Raw genomic sequence first — 26,163 nt, 5'->3', positions numbered from 1 at the left:
AAAAACGTGGATTTCCCAGCTGTTGCCGTGGCCACCAGGTCTGAAAGACCAACCCCAACTAACTCCTCCCCTTTATAAGGCAATACTTCCATATGCCGTTTGGAATCCGCATCACCTGACCACTGTCGTGTCCATAACCCTCTTCTGGCAGAAATGGACAACGCACTTACTCTTGATGCCAGTCGGCAAATATTCCGCTGTGCATCACGCATATATAGAAATGCATCTTTCAAATGCTCTATAGGCAATAGTATACTGTCCCTATCTAGGGTATTAATATTTTCAGTCAGGGAATCCGACCACACCAACCGAGCACTGCACATCCAGGCTGAGGCGATTTCTGGTCGCAGTATAACACCAGTATGTGTGTAAATACATTTTAGGATACTCTCCTGCTTTCTATCAGCAGGATCCTTAAGGGCGGCCATCTCAGGAGAGGGTAGAGCCCTTGTTTTTACAAGCGTGTGAGCGCTTTATCCACCCTAGGGGGTGTTTCCCAACGCACCCTAACCTCTGGCGGGAAAGGATATAATGCCAATAACTTTTTAGAAATTATCAATTGTTATCGGGGGAAACCCACGCATCATCACACACCTCATTTAATTTCTCAGATTCAGGAAAACTACAGGTAGTTTTTCCTCACCGAACATAATACCCCTTTTTTTTGGTGGTACTTGCAGTATCAGAAATGTGTAAAACATTTTTCAATGCCTCAATCATGTAACGTGTGGCCCTACTGGAAGTCACATTTGCTCTTCACCGTCGACACTGGAGTCAGTATCCGTGTCGGCGTCTGTATCTGCCATCTGAGGTAACGGGCGCTTTAGAGCCCCTGACGGCCTATGAGACGTCTGGACAGGCACAAGCTGAGTAGCCGGCTGTCTCATGTCATCAACTGTCTTTTATACAGAGCTGACACTGTCACGTAATTCCTTCCAACAGTTCATTCACTGAGGTGTCGACCCCCTAGGGGGTGACAGCACTATTACAGGCAATTTTGCTCCCCTCCACATCATTTTCCTCCTCATACATGTCGACACAAGCGTACCGACACACAGCACACACACAGGGAATGCTCTGATAGAGGACAGGACCCCACTAGCCCTTTGGAGAGACAGAGGGAGAGTTTGCCAGCACACACCAGAGCGCTATATATATACAGGGATAACCTTATATAAGTGTTTTTCCCCTTATAGCTGCTGCATTTTTAATACTGCGCCTAATTAGTGCCCCCCTCTCTTTTTTAACCCTTTCTGTAGCGTAGTGACTGCAGGGGAGAGCCAGGGAGCTTCCCTCCAACGGAGCTGTGAGGGAAAATGGCGCCAGTGTGCTGAGGAGATAGGCTCCGCCCCCTTCTCGGCGGCCTTATCTCCCGTTTTTCTGTGTATTCTGGCAGGGGTTAAAATTCATCCATATAGCCCTGGGGGCTATATGTGATGTATTTTCGCCAGCCAAGGTGTTTTTATTGCTGCTCAGGGCGCCCCCCCCTAGCGCCCTGCACCCTCAGTGACCGAAGTGTGAAGTGTGCTGAGGAGCAATGGCGCACAGCTGCAGTGCTGTGCGCTACCTTGGTGAAGACAGGATGTCTTCTGCCGCCGATTTTCCGGACCTCTTCTTGCTTCTGGCTCTGTAAGGGGGCCGGCGGCGCGGCTCTGGGACCGGACTCCATGGCTGGGCCTGTGTTCGATCCCTCTGGAGCTAATGGTGTCCAGTAGCCTAAGAAGCCCAATCCACTCTGCACGCAGGTGAGTTCGCTTCTTCTCCCCTTAGTCCCTCGATGCAGTGAGCCTGTTGCCAGCAGGTCTCACTGAAAATAAAAAACCTAAATCTAAACTTTTCACTAAGCAGCTCAGGAGAGCCACCTAGTGTGTACCCTTCTCGTTCGGGCACAAAAATCTAACTGAGGCTTGGAGGAGGGTCATAGGGGGAGGAGCCAGTGCACACCAGGTAGTCCTAAAGCTTTACTTTTGTGCCCAGTCTCCTGCGGAGCCGCTATTCCCCATGGTCCTGACGGAGTCCCAGCATCCACAAGGACGTCAGAGAAAACGTATTATTTACAGAAACTTGGGACGGCCATGAGGACGAGGTTCGCGCCGAGCTTCGCCAACCTATACATGGGTGCCTTCGAGCATCGCCATGTTTGGGGGCGGAGCTTTGGCGCGGACCTCGTCTACTATGGCCGTTACATAGATGATCTGTTTTTCATTTTCGATGGTGATGTTTCCATGTCCTCTCACTTTATTGATCTACTAAATGACAATTGATTCAATCTGCGGTTCACTGGCACTGCGCACCAATCATCCATTTCTTTTCTTGACATTTCCCTCAATATAGTAGACGGTAGAATTTCCACTAAAACATTTCGTAAGGCAGTTGACACTCTTAATTTCATCCATTACAACAGTGCACATTATAAACCATGGCTTAACAATATCCCTTTTGGACAATTGAGACGTATGAAATGCAATTGCAGTGAGGGTGTAGATTATCAACAACAAGCGGAGGAACTTTCCTCTTCATTTCTGAATCGAGGCTATCCAGCGGGGATTATTAGAACTGCACGCGAAAGAGTAGATGCCCTGGATAGAAAAGATCTCCTGATATCCAGACATCATCCCCCCGAGTTTGAATCAGATCAACCCCATTTTCTGTCACAATTTAACTGCTCCTCATCAAAAATCAGGAACATTATTCATAACAATTATCCTATTCTTCTCACAGATCAGGTACTCGGATCCGAATTGAAAGATACTCCATCAGTCACTTTTAAGAAATCCCACAATTGACAACAATCTCTTGCCCCCAGTCTATTCATAGACCAAAGAAATCTAGGGGAAAATAGAACTCCTGCGAGCAAAATCCAATGGTTGCCCAAGGTAGTAGGCTGCTTCAAATGTGGCGCAAGCCAATGTCTTACATGCTCCTACATTCAGAACAGCGCGAAGAGTTTCCTATCTTCGGATTCATGCCAATTTGAGATTCGTACACATGTCAATTGCAACAGTTCCTTTGATCAGATTCCTTGAACACAGACGTAATATTCAGAAAGGTCTTGTGTTCAACAGTGTCTCCCGACATTTTTTAGACAAACATCAGAAAAATCCAGAAGGTATTCAATTGATAGGCATTGAACATATCAAACCCACAGTCAGGGGTGGAGACAGATATAGAAAATTATGTCTCAGAGAAAACTATTGGATCCACAAATTGAGAACACTGACTCCAAAAGGATTGAATGAATCTATGGAGTTTGATCTCATTTAATATAGATACAGCAATTTTCTCATATTTACATGCCCTTTTATTATTATGTATTGCCTTATTATGTTATTTTTTAGGCACAAATATTAAATATATTTTTTTGACATTTATTAACTGTTAAGTACATCACATTTTATTGGTTAACATCGTTTCTAATGTCAGTTAAGCTGACTTAATAGTTTAAATGACTGGGGATCAGGAATACACTCTTTTCAAATAATACTATAGCTAAGTGCCATTATTATTAGAACCCATAGGTTGTGTTGTAATATAGTTATTATCCCATTAGCTTTTTGCCAGATTTCATCTTGATATCTAATGATTAAGACTGACTACACACAAGTCCGTTTTAGCTTAATGTTGACATGACCTTATGAGTGGTTTTCCTTAAGGTTATGGTTCTCACCCCATCAGCCATTTATTCTTTGTGATGTCCATCATGACACCACTGTTTTTTTCTTTCTTTCTTTTTATCCACATTATGATGAGGGAGAATAGAACATTTGTCGGTTCACCTCCAGTACACACCCTGAACATCGTGTGCGCTTGGCGGTGAACTTTGCTAATCTACTCACCTATCCATTGGGATGAATGTGTGGTATGTATCTGCATAGTGATATCTAGGAGCAGGTGGCTATATGACTGGATATGCTCACTTTTGCTCACCTTTAACCCTTATCTCTATTTATGCTTCTGGCTCGTTCTATCTGAACATATATTCTTCCTTATTATCTTTTCATATCCACACTAACTATCTGAATGGTTTTGGACCAAAAAGTAACTGTTGGGGAGTTATCTTGTAGATAGATTTATCGTTCTATATGTAAAAATCACTACACAGCTCACGGATATTGTTTAGTTCACCAGAGGTAATACAGATAACAGTGGTTCCTTTGAATATCATCTGCTCACTATATCTCTCAATTACTTGATAGACTATATAATTATTGATACATCTTAGGCACCGGCACAATATTTGGACAAGGCACCCCCTTATATACATATCATAGTAGGATTTTTTTTTCATTTGTACATGTCTGTCCAGATGAATAGTTTTATTCGTCCAATTGATGCGGGTGATTTAACCCGGGCTCCACTAATGAAGACGATATATCCTATTTATCCTCTGTAGCTTTGTACTAATGAATGACTACTAGTTCAATCCTGAATCAAGTCCGGCAGGTGAAAGTAGCCATTTGAATACGTGGATTTTACGTCACTCTGCACAATATTTAGTTAAAAGATGAATGTCTTATAATTTAATTTAAAAACCTGTCTTTTACTAGGAAGTAGGTTTTAAATCTGCAATACCGGCTAGATATATTCATATTGAGATCTTCACTTCTTTATAGTTAGGAATATGAGCTGACAATACTCCCCCTGGCACTTTTGTCGCCCTTTATATAACGGGTGAAAATCATGATATTTACACCTGGGAAACTTAAGTGTATTACATTTGTCCCATTTTCCAATGAGACCTTACCATCTAAATCAAGCTTTTAATAGATAATTTGTGTTCCACTTTTTATGTTCGATTTTTTATCTTTTATTATTTCTTTATCTATTGATTTTTTTTTATTTTATTTTTTATTATCAATCATTATTTATCTTTTATCATCTCATGTATTTTTTCATATTTTGTATCGTAAGCAAGTCAAGTCTGCTTATTGTATATATAATTGTTATGGTGTTTTTAAGAGAGAGCCACGTAATCTTAATGATTCTTTGTTCTGCAATCAGAGATTGAGTACAGACAGCTGTATATTATTATGGATCTATCATAGTTAAATACTGGGGAATCTGGAGGCAGGAAATTACCTTTGAAAAAGTCATGTGGAGCGTGACGAAACGCGTTAGGACCCGCCTCTTCTTACACCTGCTCAGGTGTCTCACATATGGCACGGAGTTCAGGACTCTCCAAGACTTGCCGCTTCACACACCCTGCTCGAGTGTTTTACATGCGGTACGGAGTTCAGGACTCTTCTACGGCAATCTTCCTGAATTACTCCAGCTTCACAACTGCCGCTGTTATCCGTGCAATACAGGCCAGTCGATCCTACACAGCAATCCGTCTCCTCTCCGCTGCATAGCGGTAGTGGGCAACGCAGGATATCTGACCGGGGACGCCCGGTATACGGACCAGCCCACGTGAGGTATTTTTTACTGATTGATCCACTGGCTATATATACGTGAGCGAACACTGGAGTGTCATAACTGCTCTTCTTTTTCATCACTACCGTGTATTCAGAACAGTATTCATTCTTGTCACGGAATACGGACTTCAGCATTCACAATACAGTGTCTCATTATTCAAATTTCAATTGTGCCGTTATTGTGAGACAATGAACTGAGCAATTTCCTTTATGTTTTTTCATTAGTTTTAAATGCATTATCCTACAGTCTTTTAAATAAAATACAATATTATCTATTGTAACGTTGGCTCTCTCTACTGTCACTAATATCTATTTCTGAAATCCAGCGCAGCCATCTCTCTCTTTCTTGTTCAAATCTTAGATAAGCCTGGTGAGGCGGCCAGATCGAAATGTGAAGGTACGCATCCTTGATATCCAGGGATACCAGGAATTCACCCTCCTCCAGACCTGAGATCATCACTCTCAGAGACTCCATCTTGAATTTGAATTCCGTCAAGTAGGGGTTCAATGACTTCAGGTTTAAAATTGGCCTTACCGAACCGTTCGGTTTCGGCACCACAAATAGGTTGGAGTAATAACCCATGCCTTTTAGGTGAGGTGGAACTGGAACAATGACACTTGTGTGTAACAATTTTCGAATGGCTTCCTGTAGGATAGCACTTTCTGTCAGCAAAGCTGGTAAGTCTGATTTGAAGAATCTGTGAGGTGGGAGTTCCTGATACTCCAGTCTGTACCCCTGGGCAACAAGTCTGTACCCCTGGGCAAGAGGACCCCTGGGCAAGAGGATGCCCAGATGTGACTGAAATCTTTTAGTCTTGCTCCCACCTGCCCGATAACCAGGCTGGGAGGTCCACCGTCATGCTGAAGACATGGAGGAAGCAGAACCTGGCTTCTGTTCCTGGGAACCTGTTGGTGCAGGTTTTCTGGATTTCCCCCGAGCTCCTCTAAAGAAAGTGGAAGGGGGTTTGGACTTTTTAACTTTCGCGGACCAAAAGGACTGCATTGTAGACGTAAGATAAGATTTTCTAGTCGGTGGTGCTGCTGAGGGAAGGAAGGTCGACTTACCCGTAGTTGCTGTGTAGATCCACGCATCCAATGCATCCCCAAGCAGAGTATGACCTGTGAACGATAGGTTCTCCACACTTTTCTTGGATTCCTCATCCGCAGACCATTGGAGCAGCCAGAGTCCTCTGCGTGCCGAGACAACCATGGAAGAAGCCCTTGCATTAAGCAGGCCAAGGTCCTTCATGGCCTCCACCATGAAACCTGCAGAATCCTGTGTGTGACGCAAAAACAAGTCAATGTCACACCTATCCATAGTATCCAATTCCTCTAGTAATGTGCCTGACCACTTTACTATGGCTTTAGAAATCCACGCACAAGCAATAGTGGGCCGTTAATCCACGCCGGTGGCTGTGTATAGTGATTTGAGCATAGTATTAATCTTGCGGTCAGCCGGCTCTATTAAGGCGGTTGAACCAGGGACAGAAGCGTCTACTATAGGCGGGTTTTACCACTTTTTTCTATCCTCTTCAGGGAAAGGGAAAGTAATGAGAACCCTTTTTGGGATCTGGATTTTTTTCTCCGGGTTTTCCCAGAATTTTTCAAACAAGTAGTTTAATTCCTTAGAAGCCGGGAAGGTAAGCGAGGATTTCTTATTTACTGTAAAATAAGATTCCTCTGCCTGCTCAGGTACTTTCCAAGTAATGTGTAAACTGTCCCTAATGGCCTCAATCATTAGTTGCACCCCCTTAGCAAGGGATGCATCCCCCCCTGCATACCCCCATCACGGTCCCCTGTATCAGAGTCAGTATCAACTTGCATTATCTGGGCAAGAGCACGCTTTTTAGGGGCCTTAGATAAGGCAGTGGGAGCTGAACACTTCAAAACCTCTACAGATTGTCTTAAAAACTGCGTCTCTTTCTCAGTATGTGACATCCTAGATGAAATCTGGGATATCATTCCCCTTATAGAATCCACCCATGGGGGTTCTGATTCAGAATGCTGAGACAGCACATTGAAGTCCTGAGTACATGGAATAGACTCCTCAGGAGAAGATACACATTCTGCAGCACAGGACATAGAGTCCATAGACATGGTAATGTGAATATACACACAGGAAAATGTCAGACACAGTTTCCCCCAGAGTACCTTCAGAGAGTCACAGAGTATAAGGAGCCAGCCACACAGCGCCCCAGTAGGCAGTTATTAGGATAAAAGCCCGGCGCTGACTAACTAACCTCAATAGGGTGGTTAGTACTATAATCACACTCCCCCCTGTGTATAACACCGTGGTACCGCACAGGATAGCTGGAGTTATGAGGAGTCAGCATCTCCTTCTGATGATCTGCAGGGAGAAAATGGCGCTGGTGAGTGCTGGATCCGCTCTGAGGAGAATTACCGCCCCCCTTAATGGCGCGCGGCTTCCCGCACTTATTGTATTATACTGGCCTGAGGTAATTTCTGCAGAAAACAGCGGGATTAGCCCCTGTTAGCATTATGTGACCAGTGTAGGGTGATTGCGCTGGCTGAGGACGCCCCTCACAGCGCCGTACACAGTGTGCCGCTGAGCCTTCCGAAGCGCAGCCTGTCAGAGCTGCGCTCCCACCCTTGTGCCGCCATATCCGCCGGGGGGCCGCCAGCGCTGTACTCACCACTCTTCATTCTTCTGGCTCTGTGTTAGGGGGTGGCAGCTGTGCTGCAGGAGTGAGCGGTCGCCTCGTGGGCTTGCGATAATCACCCTCAGGAGCTCAGTGTTTTGTCAGTGGAGATAGAGAACCATTAACTTCTAGAGTTGGTTCCTACTCCCCCCATAAGTCCCACGAAGCAGGGAAGCTGTTGCCAGCAGCCTCCCTGTACCTAACTAAACTCAGAAAATAAAACTAGAAAAACTCCTAGGAGCTACCCTAGCTGTGACCGGCTCCTCCGGAACATTTTCTAAATGGAGTCTGGTAGGAGGGGCATAGAGGGAGGAGCCAGCCCAAACCCTCAAACTCTTAAAGTACCCATGGCTCCCAAGGGACCCGTCTATACCCCATGGTACTAAATGGAACCCCAGCATCCTCTAGGACGTAAGCGAAAATAAGATTCCTCACACTCCTCTGACAACTTATCAGGAATATGCAGAACATCTCTGATAGCCTCTATAAGAGCCTCTATTCCCTGTGACAGAGCTGCATCCCCCCCTCTGAGTTCACCTCCCCCTTCATGTCTGACCTGTCAGAGTCAGACTGCAGGATATGGGCCAGATCGCTTTTGCGGACAAATGGGAGGGGATTGAGACGCTGTTTTGGGGACTGAGTCTCTGTTCATAGACTCATCCACAGTCTGTTTTAAGTATTGCGTCTCTTTCTCATTGCGGGACAATTTTGTAGAAAGAGTGGAGATTTTTGTAGAAAGAGTGGAGATTCCTTTAAGAAAATTAACCCACTCTGGTTCAGCCCCGCTATTCTGTGAACCCCGAGTACCCAGTAGTGAGCTCCCTGGTGAAGAGGAACACTCTGCTGTACAAGAAACACACTCTTTGCCTGACATAAATGTGACGGCACACACACAGGAAAAGGTTAACCACAAGTAGCCCACAAAGAGCCCTTCAGGGAGACACAGAGTTGTTTGGAGCCAGTCCCCACTACTCCCTTACCGCTAATGCCAAGCTTAGCCGGGTCGCAGACTAAGTGCCCTGATAGGGGACTTAGGTGGTCATTCCGAGTCGTTCGCTCAGTAAATTTCTTCGTATCGCAGCGATTTTCCGCTTAGTGCGCATGCGCAATGTTCACACTGCGACTGCGCCAAGTAAATTTGTTATGCAGTTAGGTATTTTACTCACGGCTTTTTCATCGTTCTGGTGATCGTAATGTGATTGACAGGAAGTGGGTGTTTCTGGGCGGAAACTGGCCGTTTTATGGGTGTGTGCGGAAAAACGCTACAGTTTCTGGGAAAAACGCAGGAGTGGCCGGAGAAACGGGGGAGTGTCTGGGCGAACGCTGGGTGTGTTTGTGACGTCAAACCAGTAACGACAAGCACTGAACTGATCGCAGATGCCGAGTAAGTCTGGAGCTACTCAGAAACTGCTAAGAAGTGTGTAATCGCAATATTGCGAATACGTCGTTCGCAATTTTAAGAAGCTAAGATTCACTCCCAGTAGGCGGCGGCTTAGCGTGAGTAACTCTGCTAAAATCTGCTTGCGAGCGAACAGCTCGGAATGAGGGCCTTAGTACACCAATAGTCGCTCCCCCCCTGCTATGACCCCCTGGTACCCCTGAGGTAATTTGGAGTCACACCAGAGGAGCTGCGCGTCCCTTTCTAGTCAGCGTCTGTGTCCACTGCAGAGGGAAAATGGCGCTGGTGAGCTGCTGGATTCTCTCAGTGAAGCCCCGCCCCTTCAAAGGCGCGCGGTCTTCCCGCTTTTTTTTATACTGGCTGAGGTCATTTTTGTGCTTAAAATGGAGCAGAACCGTTTTAAGGCTGTGTTTGCCAGTTTGGGTACTGTGTACAGTGTACTGGGAAGCAGCTGTGTACTGCTGACCTCACTTCAACACTACAGTCCCGTGCATTGCGCCTCACAGGCCCAACCACCTCCGGGAAAACCACCGCACCCATGTGGATATCACTCCACCTGAACATGCCGGACTCTCACCAGCGGCCAGATGGGTAAGAAACAGGGACCGTTCAAAGCCACATTCTTTGAGACTGTAACAGTACCCCCTTTCCTTCCGGGTGGCCACTGGACACCTTTGTGCTTGTATGGAAACGGGTTATGAAAAGCTTGTATCAGATAAGGAGCAGCAACATCTTAGGCATTAATCCAGCATCTGTCTTCTGGGCCAAAACCCTTCCAATCAATTAAGTACTGAAGATCCCCGAACCGGCAGTGGGAATCCAAAAATGTTTTCAACTTCAAATTCATTGCCTCTCTGTGTCTTAATCTTTGGTGCTGATGGCCAAGTTGAACGAAAATGATTGAGTACAAATGGTTTGAGAAGCGATATATGAAAAGAATTTGGAATTCGAAGAAAGGATGGCAAGTTAAGATTGACAGCCACTGGATTAATCACTCTTTCCACAGGGAAGGGACCAACGTATCGAGGTTCATATTTCATGGTGGGGACACAGATTATAAGATTATGTGTAGACAGCCACACCAAATCTCCCTGACTAAGACTTGGAACTCACAAATACACAAGATGAACGGTCTCCAAGCGCTGCTATTAAGATCCAAAGTCCTTGTGTCCTGATGATCCTCAAAGAAACAACAACAATATGACAATGGCTGCTGAGCTCCTCAATATTTCTATTACCGCGACCTGTGATTTTGCTGAAACGGACCTTTCTTAAAAACAATGCGTTCACGTAAAGGTTTCTTTCATCACCTCTTCTATACACAGCAATGTGATACGTTTAACATCAGACAATTGGAACCCAGCTTACCTTATGGATAAGCCCTATATGCATCAAAAGGTATCTTTTTCCACAAGGGTCTCCTCCACGTTCACAGAATTAGTTCCATGTCCTCTTTATATTTAAAAATTGATGTTTATTTCAACCACAACCAACGCGTTTCACACCCTGAGGAAGGATTTACATCCGAAACGCGTTGGTGCATTGTTTAAGTGGAAGTGGCCTTGCCTGTCTATAGTGGGTACCTTGTTGTTCTGTTCATTTTTTAACTGTTTTATGCCACATGCATAAAACAGTTAAAAAATGAACAAAACAACAAGGTACCCACTATAGACAGGCAAGGCCACTTCCACTTAAACAATGCACAAACGCGTTTTGGATGTAAATCCTTCCTCAGGGTGTGAAACGCGTATTTGCATTGTTTAATGACCCCAGGATTGAACCCTACCGCTTATGTTGATACCCACCTAGGTTTATGGTAGTTTCCATTTTTTCCGGTGGTGGGACATTAAACCTCTATTCCATCTAAGGGGTGTAAGTGGAAGTGGCCTTGCCTGTCTATAGTGGGGCACGAGAGAGAGCATCCGTAATGTAGCCGGTTGTCAAATCTTGAGAAAAACATGGCCCAGCATGCCTGACGGGGATTTAAACAATGTGCATCTTTGAGGTATAAAAGATTTTTGCAATCTATCAGAATTGTAACAGGATAGCAGGCTTCCTCCAACAAGTAGTGCCACTCTTCTAGAGCTAATTTAATAGCTCCTGCCCGCCCATAGAATAATTTCTTTCATCTGGAAGAAAATTCTGGGAATAAAGGGGGTCACTCCGACCCGTTCGCACGCAGCGGTTTATCGCTGCAGTGCGAACGGGTGCGGAATTCGCATGTGCGGCGGCAGCTGTGCTCGACGTTGCCCAGCGACAGGGGTCGTCGGGTTACGTTGCGTCTAAAGAAGAAAGCGGTCGCAGGATGGACCGCAAAGAAAATTTACAAAAAGAAGGCGTTCCAGGGCGAATCCGGACCGTTTGGAGCCGTTTACGGGGAGTGGTGAGTAAAACCCAGGCGTGTCCAGGAGAACGGAGGGCGGAGGAGTGACGTCAAAGCCGGGCCCATCATCGCTGGATCCATCACACAGGGTAAGTATGTCCAGGGCTAGTCTAGTTTTGCTTGAAATTTTTTTAGCTTAGCAGGGCTGCACAAGTGATCGCAGCCCTGCTAAGCTAAAATACACTCCCCCATAGGCGTGGACTAGTTAATCGCAGCAGCAGCACAAAGTTGCTGGCTGCGATCAACTCGGAATGACCACCAAAATCCACATGGATGAAGTTCCCCATCTTCAGATCGCTGGGACAACACAGCGCCAACCCCAGTGGTGGAAGCATCTACCGCTAGAATAAATGGTCTGTAAACATAAGGTTGTTTAAGGACAGGAGCAGAGGTCAAAGCTCGCTTGATCTGCTGGAAAGCCGCATCTGCTTCTTCCGTCCAACGTACAGGGTTTGCCCCTTTACGAGTAAGAGCAGTGATGGGTGCAGCAATCGTAGAGAACCGTCGGATGAACTTACGATAGCAGTTGGAAAAGCCAGGAAGGTGTCACTTTTAGCGAAGTTGGTATTGTCCAAGAGTGTATCACCTACAGGTTTTCTGGAACCATGCGAATCTCAGTACCAGAAATTATATAACCCAGAAAGGGAATAGATGGAACCTCAAAGATACATTTTTCAATCTTCCCATATAAATGATTCTGACAAAAGTCTAAGGAGAACCTCTTTTACTTGAGTCCGATGCACCTGAAGACTAGGGGAGAATATGAGTATGTCGTCAAGATTGACCACCACGCTTTAAAAGAGTAGATCTCTGAAGATTTTGTTCACGAAATGTTGGCAAACAGCAGGATCATTAAAGAGGTCGAAAGGCATAGCCAGATACTCATAATGACCATCTCGAGTGTTGCAAGCGGTCTTCCACTCATGTCCTTCACGTATTCAGAGGAGATTGTACGCTCCCCTTAGATTCAGTTTAGTAAATACAGGGGCCCCTTGGACTCTGTTGAACAATTCAGTGATGAGTGGCAGGGGATATCGTTTTTTGATGGAAAATAAGAATTTACTTACCGATAATTCTATTTCTCATAGTCCGTAGTGGATGCTGGGAACTCCGTAAGGACCATGGGGAATAGCGGCTCCGCAGGAGACTGGGCACAAATAGAAAGCTTTAGTACTACCTGGTGTGCACTGGCTCCTCCCCCCATGACCCTCCTCCAAGCCTCAGTTAGGATACTGTGCCCGGACGAGCGTACACAATAAAGAAGGATTTTGAATCCCGGGTAAGACTCATACCAGCCACACCAATCACACCGTATAACTTGTGATCTGAACCCAGTTAACAGTATGATAAACAGAGGAGCCTCTAGAAAAGATGGCTCACTACAACAATAACCCGATTTAGTTAACAATAACTATGTACAAGTATTGCAGACAATCCGCACTTGGGATGGGCGCCCAGCATCCACTACGGACTATGAGAAATAGAATTATCGGTAAGTAAATTCTTATTTTCTCTGACGTCCTAGTGGATGCTGGGAACTCCGTAAGGACCATGGGGATTATACCAAAGCTCCCAAACGGGCGGGAGAGTGCGGATGACTCTGCAGCACCGAATGAGAGAACTCCAGGTCCTCCTCAGCCAGGGTATCAAATTTGTAGAATTTAGCAAACGTGTTTGCCCCTGACCAAGTAGCTGCTCGGCAAAGTTGTAAAGCCGAGACCCCTCGGGCGGCCGCCCAAGATGAGCCCACTTTCCGTGTGGAATGGGCTTTTACAGATTTTGGCTGTGGCAGGCCTGCCACAGAATGTGCAAGCTGAATTGTACTACAAATCCAACGAGCAATAGTCTGCTTAGAAGCAGGAGCACCCAGCTTGTTGGGTGCATACAGAATAAACAGCGAGTCAGATTTTCTGACTCCAGCCGTCCTGGAAACGTATATTTTCAGGGCCCTGACTACGTCCAGCAACTTGGAGTCCTCCAAGTCCCTAGTAGCCACAGGTACCACAATAGGCTGGTTCAGGTGAAACGCTGAAACCACCTTAGGGAGAAATTGAGGACGAGTCCTCAATTCTGCCCTATCCGTATGAAAAATTAGGTAAGGGCTTTTATAGGATAAAGCCGCCAATTCTGACACGCGCCTGGCTGAAGCCAGGGCCAATAGCATTACCACTTTCCATGTGAGATATTTTAAGTCCACAGTGGTGAGTGGTTCAAACCAATGTGATTTTAGGAACCCCAAAACCACATTGAGATCCCAAGGTGCCACTGGAGGCACAAAAGGAGGCTGTATATGCAGCACCCCTTTGACAAACGTCTGAACTTCAGGAACTGAAGCCAGTTCTTTTTGGAAGAAGATCGACAGGGCCGAAATTTGAACCTTAATGGACCCTAATTTTAGGCCCATAGACAGTCCTGTTTGCAGGAAATGCAGGAAACGACCCAGTTGAAATTCCTCTGTAGGGGCCTTCCTGGCCTCGCACCACGCAACATATTTACGCCAAATATGGTGATAATGCTGCACGGTTACATCCTTCCTGGCTTTGATCAGGGTAGGGATGACTTCATCCGGAATGCCTTTTTCCTTCAGGATCCGGCGTTCAACCGCCATGCCGTCAAACGCAGCCGCGGTAAGTCTTGGAACAGACAGGGTCCCTGCTGGAGTAGGTCCCTTCGTAGAGGTAGAGGCCACGGGTCCTCCGTGAGCATCTCTTGAAGTTCCGGGTACCAAGTCCTTCTTGGCCAATCCGGAGCCACGAGTATAGTCCTTACTCCTCTCCTTCTTATGATTCTCAGTACCTTGGGTATGAGAGGCAGAGGAGGGAACACATACACTGACTGGTACACCCACGGTGTTACCAGAGCGTCCACAGCTATTGCCTGAGGGTCCCGTGACCTGGCGCAATACCTGTCTAGTTTTTTGTTGAGGCGTGACGCTATCATGTCCACCTTTGGTTTTTCCCAACGGTTCACAATCATGTGGAAAACTTCTGGGTGAAGTCCCCACTCTCCCGGGTGGAGGTCGTGCCTGCTGAGGAAGTCTGCTTCCCAGTTGTCCACTCCCGGAATGAACACTGCTGACAGTGCTATCACATGATTTTCCGCCCAGCGAAGAATCCTTGCAACTTCTGTCATTGCCCTCCTGCTTCTTGTGCCGCCCTGTCTGTTTACGTGGGCGACTGCCGTGATGTTGTCCGACTGGATCAGCACCGGCTGACCTTGAAGCAGAGGTCTTGCTAGGCTTAGAGCATTGTAGATGGCCCTTAGCTCCAGGATATTTATGTGAAGTGATGTCTCCAGGCTTGACCACAAGCCCTGGAAATTTCTTCCCTGTGTGACTGCTCCCCAGCCTCTCAGGCTGGCATCCGTGGTCACCAGGACCCAGTCCTGAATGCCGAATCTGCGGCCCTCTAGAAGATGAGCACTCTGCAACCACCACAGAAGAGACACCCTTGTCCTTGGGGACAGGGTTATCCGCTGATGCATCTGAAGATGCGATCCGGACCATTTGTCCAGCAGATCCCACTGGAACGTTCTTGCGTGGAATCTGCCGAATGGAATCGCTTCGTAGGAAGCTACCATCTTTCCCAGGACTCTTGTGCATTGATGCACTGAGACTTGCCCTGGTTTCAGGAGGTTTCTGACTAGGTCGGATAACTCCCTGGCTTTTTCTTCCGGAAGGAACACCTTTTTCTGGACTGTGTCCAGAATCATCCCTAGGAACAGAAGACGTGTTGTCGGAATCAGCTGCGATTTTGGGATATTTAGAATCCAGCCGTGCTGCCGTAGCACTACTTGAGATAGGGCTACTCCGACTACTAACTGTTCTCTGGATCTTGCTCTTATCAGGAGATCGTCCAAGTAAGGGATAATTAAAACGCCTTTTCTTCGAAGAAGAATCATCATTTCGGCCATTACCTTGGTAAAGACCCGAGGTGCCGTGGATAATCCAAACGGCAGCGTCTGAAACTGATAGTGACAGTTTTCTACCACAAACCTGAGGTACCCTTGATGAGAAGGGTAATTGGGGACATGGAGGTAGGCATCTTTGATGTCCAGAGACACTATATAGTCCCCCTCTTCCAGGTTCGCGATCACTGCCCTGAGTGACTCCATCTTGAATTTGAACCTCTGTATGTAAGTGTTCAAAGACTTCAGATTTAAAATTGGTCTCACCGAGCCATCCGGCTTCGGTACCACAAACAGCGTGGAATAATACCCCTTCCCTTGTTGCAGGAGGGGTACCTTGATTATCACCTGCTGGGAATACAGCTTGTGAACTGCCTCCAATACTGCCTCCCTGTCGGAGGGAGACGTTGGTAAAGCAGACTTCAGGAACCGGCGAGGGGGAGACGTCTCGAACTCCAATTTGTACCCCTGAGATACTACGTGCAGGATCCAGGGGTCCACTTGCGAGTGAGCACCCTGCGCGCTGAAATTCTTGAGACGGGCCCCCACCGTGCCTGAGTCCGCTTGTAAGGCCCCAGCGTCATGCTGAGGACTTGGCAGAAGCGGGGGAGGGCTTTTGTTCCTGGGAAGTGGCTGTCTGTTGCAGTCTCTTTCCCCTTCCTCTGCCCCGGGGCAGAAAAGAGGAACCTTTTGCCCGCTTGCCCTTATGGGGACGAAAGGACTGAGCCGGATAAGACGGCGTCTTTTTATGTTGAGAGGCTACCTGGGGTAAAAATGTGGATTTCCCAGCAGTTGCCGTGGCCACCAGGTCCGATAGACCGACCCCAAATAATTCCTCCCCTTTATAAGGCAATATTTCCATATGCCGTTTAGAGTCCGCATCACCTGACCACTGTCGCGTCCATAATCCTCTTCTGGCAGAAATGGACAGCGCACTCACTCTTGAAGCCAGAGTGGAAATATCCCTCTGTGCATCTCGCATATATAGAAATGCATCTTTTAAATGCTCTATAGTCAACAATATACTGTCCCTATCCAGGGTATCAATATTTTCAGTCAGGGAATCCGACCAAGCTACCCCAGCGCTGCACATCCAGGCTGAGGCGATTGCTGGTCGCAGTATAACACCAGTATGTGTGTATATACTTTTTAGGATATTTTCCAGTTTTCTGTCACCTGGTTCCTTGAGGGCGGCCCTATCCGGAGACGGTACCGCCACTTGTTTTGATAAGCGTGTGAGCGCTTTATCCACTCTAGGGGGTGTTTCCCAACGCGCCCTAACCTCTGGCGGGAAAGGGTATAATGCCAATAACTTTTTAGAAATTATCAGTTTTAATACCCTTTTTAGTGGTACTTGCAGTATCAGAAATGTTTTACACCTCTCTCATTGCCGTGATCATGTAACGTGTGGCCCTACTGGAAGTCACGTTTGTCTCCTCACCGTCGACACTGGAGTCAGTATCCGTGTCGACGTCAGTATCCACCACCTGAGGTAACGGCCTTTTTAGAGCCCCTGATGGTTTCTGAGACGCCTGGACAGGGACTAGCTGATTAGTCGGCTGTCTCATGTCATCAACCGTCTTTTGTAAGGAGCTGACACTGTCACGTAAATCCTTCCATAAAGCCATCCACTCAGGTGTCGACTCCTTAGGGGGTGACATCTCTATTATAGGCAATTGCCCCGCCTCCACATCATTTTCCTCCTCATACATGTCGACACAAACGTACCGACACACAGCACACGCACAGGGAATGCTCTGATAGAGGACAGGACCCCACTAGCCCTTTGGGGAGACAGAGGGAGAGTATGCCAGCACACACCAGAGCGCTATATATAGATATAGGGACAACCTTATATAAGTGTTTCTCCCTTATAGCTGCTGTATTGTTAATATCCCGCCAATTAGTGCCCCCCTCTCTTTTTTACCCTGTTTCTGTAGTGCAGGACTGCAGGGGAGAGTCAGGGAGACGTCCTTCCAGCGGAGCTGTGAGGGAAAATGGCGCCTGTGTGCTGAGATAGGCTCCGCCCCCTTCTCGGCGGCCTTTCTCCCGCTTTTTGTGAAAATCTGGCAGGGGTTAAAATTCATCCATATAGCCCAGGAGCTATATGTGATGTATTTTTAGCCAGCCAAGGTGTTTCTATTGCTGCTCAGGGCGCCCCCCCCCAGCGCCCTGCACCCTCAGTGACCGGAGTGTGAAGTGTGCTGAGAAGCAATGGCGCACAGCTGCAGTGCTGTGCGCTACCTTGTGGAAGACAGGATGTCTTCTGCCGCCGATTTGCCGGACTCTTCTTGCTTCTGGCTCTGTAAGGGGGCCGGCGGCGCGGCTCTGGGACCGAGCTCCAAGGCTGGGCCTGTGATCGGTCCCTCTGGAGCTAATGGTGTCCAGTAGCCAAGAAGCCCAATCCACTCTGCACGCAGGTGAGTTCGCTTCTTCTCCCCTTAGTCCCTCGATGCAGTGAGCCTGTTGCCAGCAGGTCTCACTGAAAATAAAAAACCTAAACTAAAACTTTCACTAAGAAGCTCAGGAGAGCCCCTAGTGTGCACCCTTCTCGTTCGGGCACAAAAATCTAACTGAGGCTTGGAGGAGGGTCATGGGGGGAGGAGCCAGTGCACACCAGGTAGTACTAAAGCTTTCTATTTGTGCCCAGTCTCCTGCGGAGCCGCTATTCCCCATGGTCCTTACGGAGTTCCCAGCATCCACTAGGACGTCAGAGAAATATCATTTAGAGCTGGATAGTCTATGCAAGGACATAAACTGACATCTCCACGACAAAAAAAAAAAAGAAAACGGCACTTGCCGGAGATGAGGATGACCGAATAAAACTCTTTTGCAAGTTCTCCTTGATATGATCCGACATTACTTGGTTCTCAGGAAGAGAAAGTGGATATGTACGCCCTCTGGGAGCAGTCTTCCCAGAGATTAAATCAATGGGACAGCCCAACACCCGATGTTGAGGCAAAGAGTCAACAGCTTGTTTGCTGAAAACATCAGAATAAACGGAGGGTAAGCCTGCAATTACAGGCGTGGAAGCAGAATGGCTTGCAAGCAATTTTTAAAACACGAAGGACTCCAGGCTGTTACCTGAAGAGTAGTCCAATCCAACTGAGGGTTAGGGAGCTGGAACCAAGGGAGTCCAAGTATGAGAGGATTTAGGCATTACCAAGAATGAGAATTTTTTCAGAATGGAGCACAACCACTCAGTCTCAAAAGTACCATGCAATGAGAGATGATAGCATCCAGAATGCGGCTTCCATCTATCACATGAGTGCTAAAGATAGGGATAATAAGTCTTTGGGCAGCTGATATTTAGATACATACTCAGATGAAATAAAGTTGTCTGCAGCACCAGAATCTAGCAAAGCAGTGAGAACCTTGGATGTTCAGCAGATCTCCACTGTTACTGGAAAAGTAGCCTCTGGTCTCTTGGTGAATACATGACTCTCTTCTAACTTGACCTCTCCAACACAAGTTAGGAGTGGGGGTTTCCCGGCCGCATAGTCCAGGACTTAACAGATGGTCGGATGATCCACAGTAAAAAGACAGAGGTTTTCCTTGCGACGTCTAAGTCGTTCCTCAGACGATAACCAAAATCAGTTGATCTGCATAAGTTTGTCACCAGATGGAGAAGGAGGCCAAGGCAATGGACGAGGCTTAGACCGATCAGGCTTGCTCTTCTCCATCAAGCGCTCCCTACAATGCAAAACTACCTTGTTACAAAGTGATATCAAGTCGTCCAAAGAGGAGGGCATATCTCGAGTCACTACCTCATCTTTGATGTTATCAGTAAAGCCCGTTCCAGAAGAGATTTCAGGGTGTCTTTATTCCAGTTCAATTAAGCCGCGAGTGTCTTGAACTGAAAGACATACTGACTTCACTGTCTTCCTACTTGGACGTAGCCAGAGAATATCTATTGAAACAGAAGTAGTTCTTCCTGGTTCATCTAAAAATTTTCGAAAATAAGATACGAATCCATGATAGTTTGAAAGTAAGGAATCCAATTTTTCCCATAGTGGGGATGTCCGCCCATTCCAAGGCTTGACCAGATAAAAGTGATATACTTCGCACTGGTCCAGGAAACAGTGTTTGGGATTCCCATCAAATTTTGCTGGGGAGAGTCAAGTGAATCTGAAGAGTAGATGATAGAGAAGCAAGCGCCTGTATGGGCGGAGCAGGAGAAACAGTAGTTGCAACTGGAGCTCTGGATAGGTGACTCTGGATCTCATCCATAAATGAGCCTAGGATGAACTGAACCAATTGTTGTTGTGACCTCTTCTGCTGATCAAGGCGATTCAGCACATCTGGTGCAGCCCCAGCACTGGAACCCTGATCATTAGCTGAATCATGGGCCAGTGCCAACTGTCTGGATTTGGTGTAAGGATGTTTCCAGACCTGTGTCAGAGTTGTTGGTGACTGGAGCGGTGTTGTGCTGCAAACTGGGAGGCCATATGTAATTCCTTCTCAAAAAGTTGGAAGGGCTCAATACACAGGAGAGTCAAGAAGATTCAGAGGCTAGCACTAGGTAGTTGACAAGACCCAAAGAAGAGTATAATACGGGCTGATGGCTCCTGAAATATGAGATACACCAGAGTGTGGGGAGGAGACTGGTCAGACCTCTGGGCTGGTAACACACAGTGACATGATGTGAGGGGGAGAGCAGGAGTATAATAGGGGCTGATGGCTCCTGATGTATGAGATACACCAGAGAGTGTGGGGAGGAGACTGGTCAGATCTCTGGGCTGGTGACACACAGTGACATGATGTGAGGGGAGAGCAGGAGTATAATACGGGCTGATGACTCCTGATGTATGAGATACACCAGAGAGTGTGGGGAGGAGACTGGTCAGATCTCTGGGCTGGTAACACATAGTGACATGATGTGAGGGGGAGAGCAGGAGTATAATAGGGGCTGATGGCTCCTGATGTATGAGATATACCAGAGAGTGTGGGGAGGAAACTGGTCAGATCTCTGGGCTGGTAACACACAGTGACATGATGTGAGGAGGAGAGCAGGAATATAATAGGGGCTGATGGCTCCTGATGTAGGAGATACACCAGAGACTGTGAGGAGGAGACTGGTCAGATCTCTGGGCTGGTAACACACAGTGACATGATGTGAGGGAGAGAGCAGGAGTATAATAGAGGCTGATGGATCCTGATTTCCTCAATAGTCTGTTGGATAAGAGATTGTTGTAGTAACTGAGCAAGGAGAATATGTTTACACTTTTCATGAGTAATAAGTGTTTATTACTCACCTGTGCTGATATCTGTAGGGATTTCCTTTTTCTCACACTGCTGATCACCCCTCACATACGTCTCTTCTTCTCCCTCTATATCTTCTGCCTTTATATCAGTCACATACGTCTCTTCTTCTCCCTCTATACGTTTTATCTTTATAAATGTCAGATATTCATCCTAAGTAACCCAAAAAAATAAGATTTTAAACCTACCGGTAAATCTTTTTCTCGTAGTCCGTAGAGGATGCTGGGGACTCCGTAAGGACCATGGGGATAGACGGGCTCCGCAGGAGACATGGGTACTTTAAGAAAGACATTGGATCTGGGTGTGCACTGGCTCCTCCCTCTATGCCCCTCCTCCAGACCTCAGTTAGAGAAACTGTGCCCAGATGAGACGGACAGTACGAGAAAAGGATTTTTGTTAATCTAAGGGCAAGATTCATACCAGCCACACCAATCATACCGTATAACTTGTGATATACTATCTAGTTAACAGTATGAAAAACCAACATATCATCGGTCCAAAACCGATGAAACTATAACATAACCCTTATGAAAGCAATAACTATATACACACAAGTCTTGCAGAAGTAGTCCGCACTTGGGACGGGCGCCCAGCATCCTCTACGGACTACGAGAAAAAGATTTACCGGTAGGTTTAAAATCTTATTTTCTCTTACGTCCTAGAAAATGCTGGGGACTCCGTAAGGACCATGGGGATTATACCAAAGCTCCCAAACGGGCGGGAGAGCGCGGATGACACTGCAGCACCGATTGAGCAAACAGGAGGTCCTCCTCAGCCAGGGTATCAAACGTCTAGAACTTTTCAAAGGTGTTTGACCCCGACCAAGTAGCAGCTCGGCACAGCTGTAGTGCCGAGACCCCTCGGGCAGCCGCCCAAGACGAGCCCACCTTCCTAGTGGAATGGGCCTTAACCGATTTTGGTAACGGCAATCCTGCCGTAGAATGCGCCTGCTGAATTGTGTTACAGATCCAGCGAGCAATAGTCTGCTTTGAAGCAGGGCCGCCAACCTTGTTGGCTGCATACAGGACAAACAGTGCTTCTGTTTTTCTGATCCTAGCCGTTCTGGCCACGTAAATCTTCAAAGCCCTGACCACATCAAGGGACTCGGAATCCTCCAAGTCTCGCGTAGCCACAGGCACCACAATAGGTTGGTTCATATGAAAAGATGACACCACCTTAGGCAAGAATTGAGGACGGGTCCGCAATTCCACTCTATCTATATGGAAAACCAGATAGGGGCTTTTATGAGACAAAGCCGCCAATTCCGACACTTGCCTAGCCGAAGCCAAGGCTAACAACATGACCACTTTCCAAGTGAGATATTTTAACTCCACTGTTTTAAGTGGTTCAAACCAATGTGACTTAAGGAAACTTAACACCACGTTAAGGTCCCAAGGCGCCACCGGAGGTACAAAAGGAGGCTGATTATGCAGTACTCCCTTCACAAAAGTCTGTACTTCAGGCAGAGAGGCCAATTCCTTTTGAAAGAAAATGGATAAGGCCGAAATCTGAACTTTAATGGAGCCTAATTTTAGGCCCAAATTCACTCCAGTTTGTAGGAAGTGAAGAAAACGGCCTAGATGGAATTCTTTCGTAGGAGCATTTCTGGCCTCACACCAAGAAACATATTTTCGCCATATTCGGTGATAATGTTTAGATGTCACGTCCTTCCTAGCCTTTATTAGCGTAGGAATGACCTCATCTGGAATAACTTTTTCCGCTAGGATCCGGCGTTCAACCGCCATGCCGTCAAACGCAGCCGCGGTAAGTCTTGGAACAGACAGGGACCCTGTTGCAACAGGTCCTGTCTTAGAGGAAGAGGCCACGGATCTTCTGTGAGCATTTCCTGCAGATCCGGATACCAGGTCCTTCGTGGCCAATCCGGAACAATGAGTATTGTTCGCACTCCTCTTTTTCTTATTACTCTTAACACCTTGGGTATGAGAGGACGAGGAGGAAATACATAGATCGACTGGAACACCCACGGTGTCACTAGGGCGTCCACAGCTACCACCTGAGGGTCTCTTGACCTGGCGCAATACCTTTGTAGCTTTTTGTTGAGACGGGACGCCATCATGTCTATTTGGGGCAGTCCCCACCGACTTGCAATCTGTGCGAAGACTTCCTGATGAAGTCCCCACTCTCCCAGATGCAGGTCGTGTCTGCTGAGGAAGTCTGCTTCCCAGTTGTCCACTCCCGGAATGAACACTGCTGACAGTGCGCTTACATGATTCTCCGCCCAGCGAAGAATTCTGGCGGCTTCCGCCATCGCCACTCTGCTCCTTATGCCGACTTGGCGGTTTACATGAGCTACTGCGGTGACGTTGTCTGACTGGATCAGAACTGGTCGGTCGCGAAGTAAGGTCTCCTCTTGACGTAGGGCATTGTATATGGCCCTTAGCTCCAGGATGTTGATGTGAAGACAAGTCTCTTAACTTGACCAAAGGCCTTGGAAATTTCTTCCCCGTGTGACTGCTCCCCAACCTCGGAGGCTCGCGTCCGTGGTCACCCGGATCCAATCCTGAATGCCAAACCTGCGGCCCTCTAGAAGGTGAGCACTCTGCAGCCACCACAGGAGAGATACCCTGGCCCTGGGGGACAGGGTGATCCGCTGATGCATTTGCAGATGTGACCCGGACCATTTGTCCAATAGGTCCCATTGGAAAGTCCTTGCATGGAACCTGCCGAAGGGAATGGCTTCGTATGTCGCCACCATTTTTCCCAGGACTTGAGTACAATGATGTACTGACACCTGTTTTGACTTCAACAGGTTCTTGACTAGAGTCATGAGTTCCTGCGCTTTTTCTATCGGAAGAAAAACCCTTTTCTGGTTTGTGTCCAGAATCATGCCCAGGAAGGGCAGACGAGTCGTAAGATTCAGCTGCAACATTGGAATATTGAGAATCCAGCCGTGTCGCTGTAACATCTTCAGTGAAAGTGATACGCTGTTCAGCAACTTCTCCCGTGATCTCGCTTTTATGAGGAGATCGTCCAAGTACGGGATAATTGCGACACCCTGCCTGCGCAGGAGCACCATCATTTCCGCCATTACCTTGGTGAAAATTCTCGGGTGCCGTGGAAAGCCCAAACGGCAATGTCTGAAATTGGTAATGACAATCCTGTACCGCAAATCTCAGGTACGCCTGATGAGGAGGATATATGTGAACATGCAGGTATGCATCCTTTATGTCCAGAGATACCATAAAATCCCCCCCTTCCAGGCTGGCGATGACCGCTCTGAGCGATTCCATCTTGAACTTGAACCGTTTTAAGTAAAGGTGCAGGGATTTTAAATTCAAAATGGGTCTGACCGAACCGTCCGGTTTCGGGACCACAAACAGAGTTGAGTAGTACCCCTTCCCTCTTTGAAACAGGGGAACCTCGACTACCACTTGTTGAAGACACAATTTGTGAATCGCATGTAACACTATCTCCCTTTCCAGGGGAGAAGACGGTAGCGCCGATTTGAAAAACCGGCGAGGAGGCACCTCTTCGAATTCCAGCTTGTATCCCTGAGAAACAATTTCTATTGCCCAGGGATCCACCTGTGAGTGAACCCAGATGTGGCTGAAAAGTTGAAGACGTGCCCCCACTGGAGCGGACTCCTTCAGGGGGGCCCCAGCGTCATGCGGTGGATGGAGGACTTCTGTTCCTGGGAACTAGCTGTGTTGTGCAGCTTTTTCCCTCTGCCCTTACCTCTGACAAGAAAGGACGATCCACGTACTCTTTTGCTTTTATTTGAACGAAAGGACTGCATTTGATAATGAGGCGCTTTCTTAGATTGTGAGGGAATATAAGGCAAAAAAATAAGAATTTACTTACCGATAATTCTATTTCTCGGAGTCCGTAGTGGATGCTGGGGTTCCTGAAAGGACCATGGGGAATAGCGGCTCCGCAGGAGACAGGGCACAAAAAGTAAAGCTTTAGGATCAGGTGGTGTGCACTGGCTCCTCCCCCTATGACCCTCCTCCAAGCCTCAGTTAGGATACTGTGCCCGGACGAGCGTACACAATAAGGAAGGATTTTGAATCCCGGGTAAGACTCATACCAGCCACACCAATCACACTGTACAACCTGTGATCTGAACCCAGTTAACAGTATGATAACAGCGGAGCCTCTGAAAAGATGGCTCACAACAATAATAACCCGATTTTTGTAACTATGTACAAGTATTGCAGATAATCCGCACTTGGGATGGGCGCCCAGCATCCACTACGGACTCCGAGAAATAGAATTATCGGTAAGTAAATTCTTATTTTCTCTATCGTCCTAGTGGATGCTGGGGTTCCTGAAAGGACCATGGGGATAATACCAAAGCTCCCAAACGGGCGGGAGAGTGCGGATGACTCTGCAGCACCGAATGAGAGAACTCCAGGTCCTCCTTAGCCAGGGTATCAAATTTGTAGGATTTTACCAACGTGTTTGCCCCTGACTAAATAGCCGCTCGGCAAAGTTGTAAAGCCGAGACCCCTCGGGCAGCCGCCCAAGATGAGCCCACCTTCCTTGAGGAATGGGCATTTACATATTTTGGCTGTGGCAGGCCTGCCACAGAATGTGCAAGCTGAATTGTATTACACATCCAACTAGCAATAGTTTGCTTAGAAGCAAGAGCACCCAGTTTGTTGGGTGCATACAGGATAACAGCAAGTCAGTTTTCCTGACTCCAGCCGTCCTGGAACCTATATTTACAGGGCCCTGACAACATCTAGCAACCTGGAGTCCTCCAAGTCCCTAGTAGGCGCAAGGCACCAAAATAAGCTGGTTCAGGTGAAACACTGACACCACCTTAGGGAGAGAACTGGGGACGAGTCCGCAGCTCTGCCCTGTCCAAATGGACAAACAGATATGGGCTTTTTTGAGAAAAAAACCACCAATTTGACACTCGCCTGGTCCAGGCCAGGGCCAAGAGCATGGTCACTTTTCATGTGAGATGCTTCAAATCGACAGATTTGACTGGTTTTAAACCAATGTGATTTGAGGAATCCCAGAACTACGTTGAGATCCCACAGTGCCACTGGAGGCACAAAAGGGGGTTGTATATGCAATACTCCCTTGACAAACTTCTGGACTTCAGGAACTGAAGCCACTTCTTTCTGGAAGAAAATCGACAGGGCCGAAATTTGAACCTTAATGGACCCC

At 47.2% G+C, this 26,163-nt stretch overlaps 2 protein-coding genes across 3 annotated transcripts in view; both read right to left on the bottom strand.

Annotated features, from left to right (window-relative positions):
• LOC135056951 (zinc finger protein 850-like) overlaps positions 1-26,163 on the bottom strand; it is a 155,141-nt gene that overhangs the window by 115,672 nt on the left and 13,306 nt on the right. The window lies entirely within an intron of this gene.
• LOC135057010 (oocyte zinc finger protein XlCOF6.1-like) overlaps positions 1-26,163 on the bottom strand; it is a 54,307-nt gene that overhangs the window by 14,867 nt on the left and 13,277 nt on the right. For both annotated transcript variants that reach the window (XM_063962868.1, XM_063962869.1), the window contains exon 4: positions 21,018-21,177. In XM_063962868.1, coding sequence (XP_063818938.1) covers positions 21,018-21,177 — 160 coding nt within the window. The remainder of the gene's footprint in view (positions 1-21,017; positions 21,178-26,163) is intronic.

This window comes from Pseudophryne corroboree, chromosome 3, assembly GCF_028390025.1.
Source record: "Pseudophryne corroboree isolate aPseCor3 chromosome 3, aPseCor3.hap2, whole genome shotgun sequence".
NCBI classification, from domain to species: domain Eukaryota; kingdom Metazoa; phylum Chordata; class Amphibia; order Anura; family Myobatrachidae; genus Pseudophryne; species Pseudophryne corroboree.
This window is presented reverse-complemented; position numbering and strand designations above follow the sequence as displayed.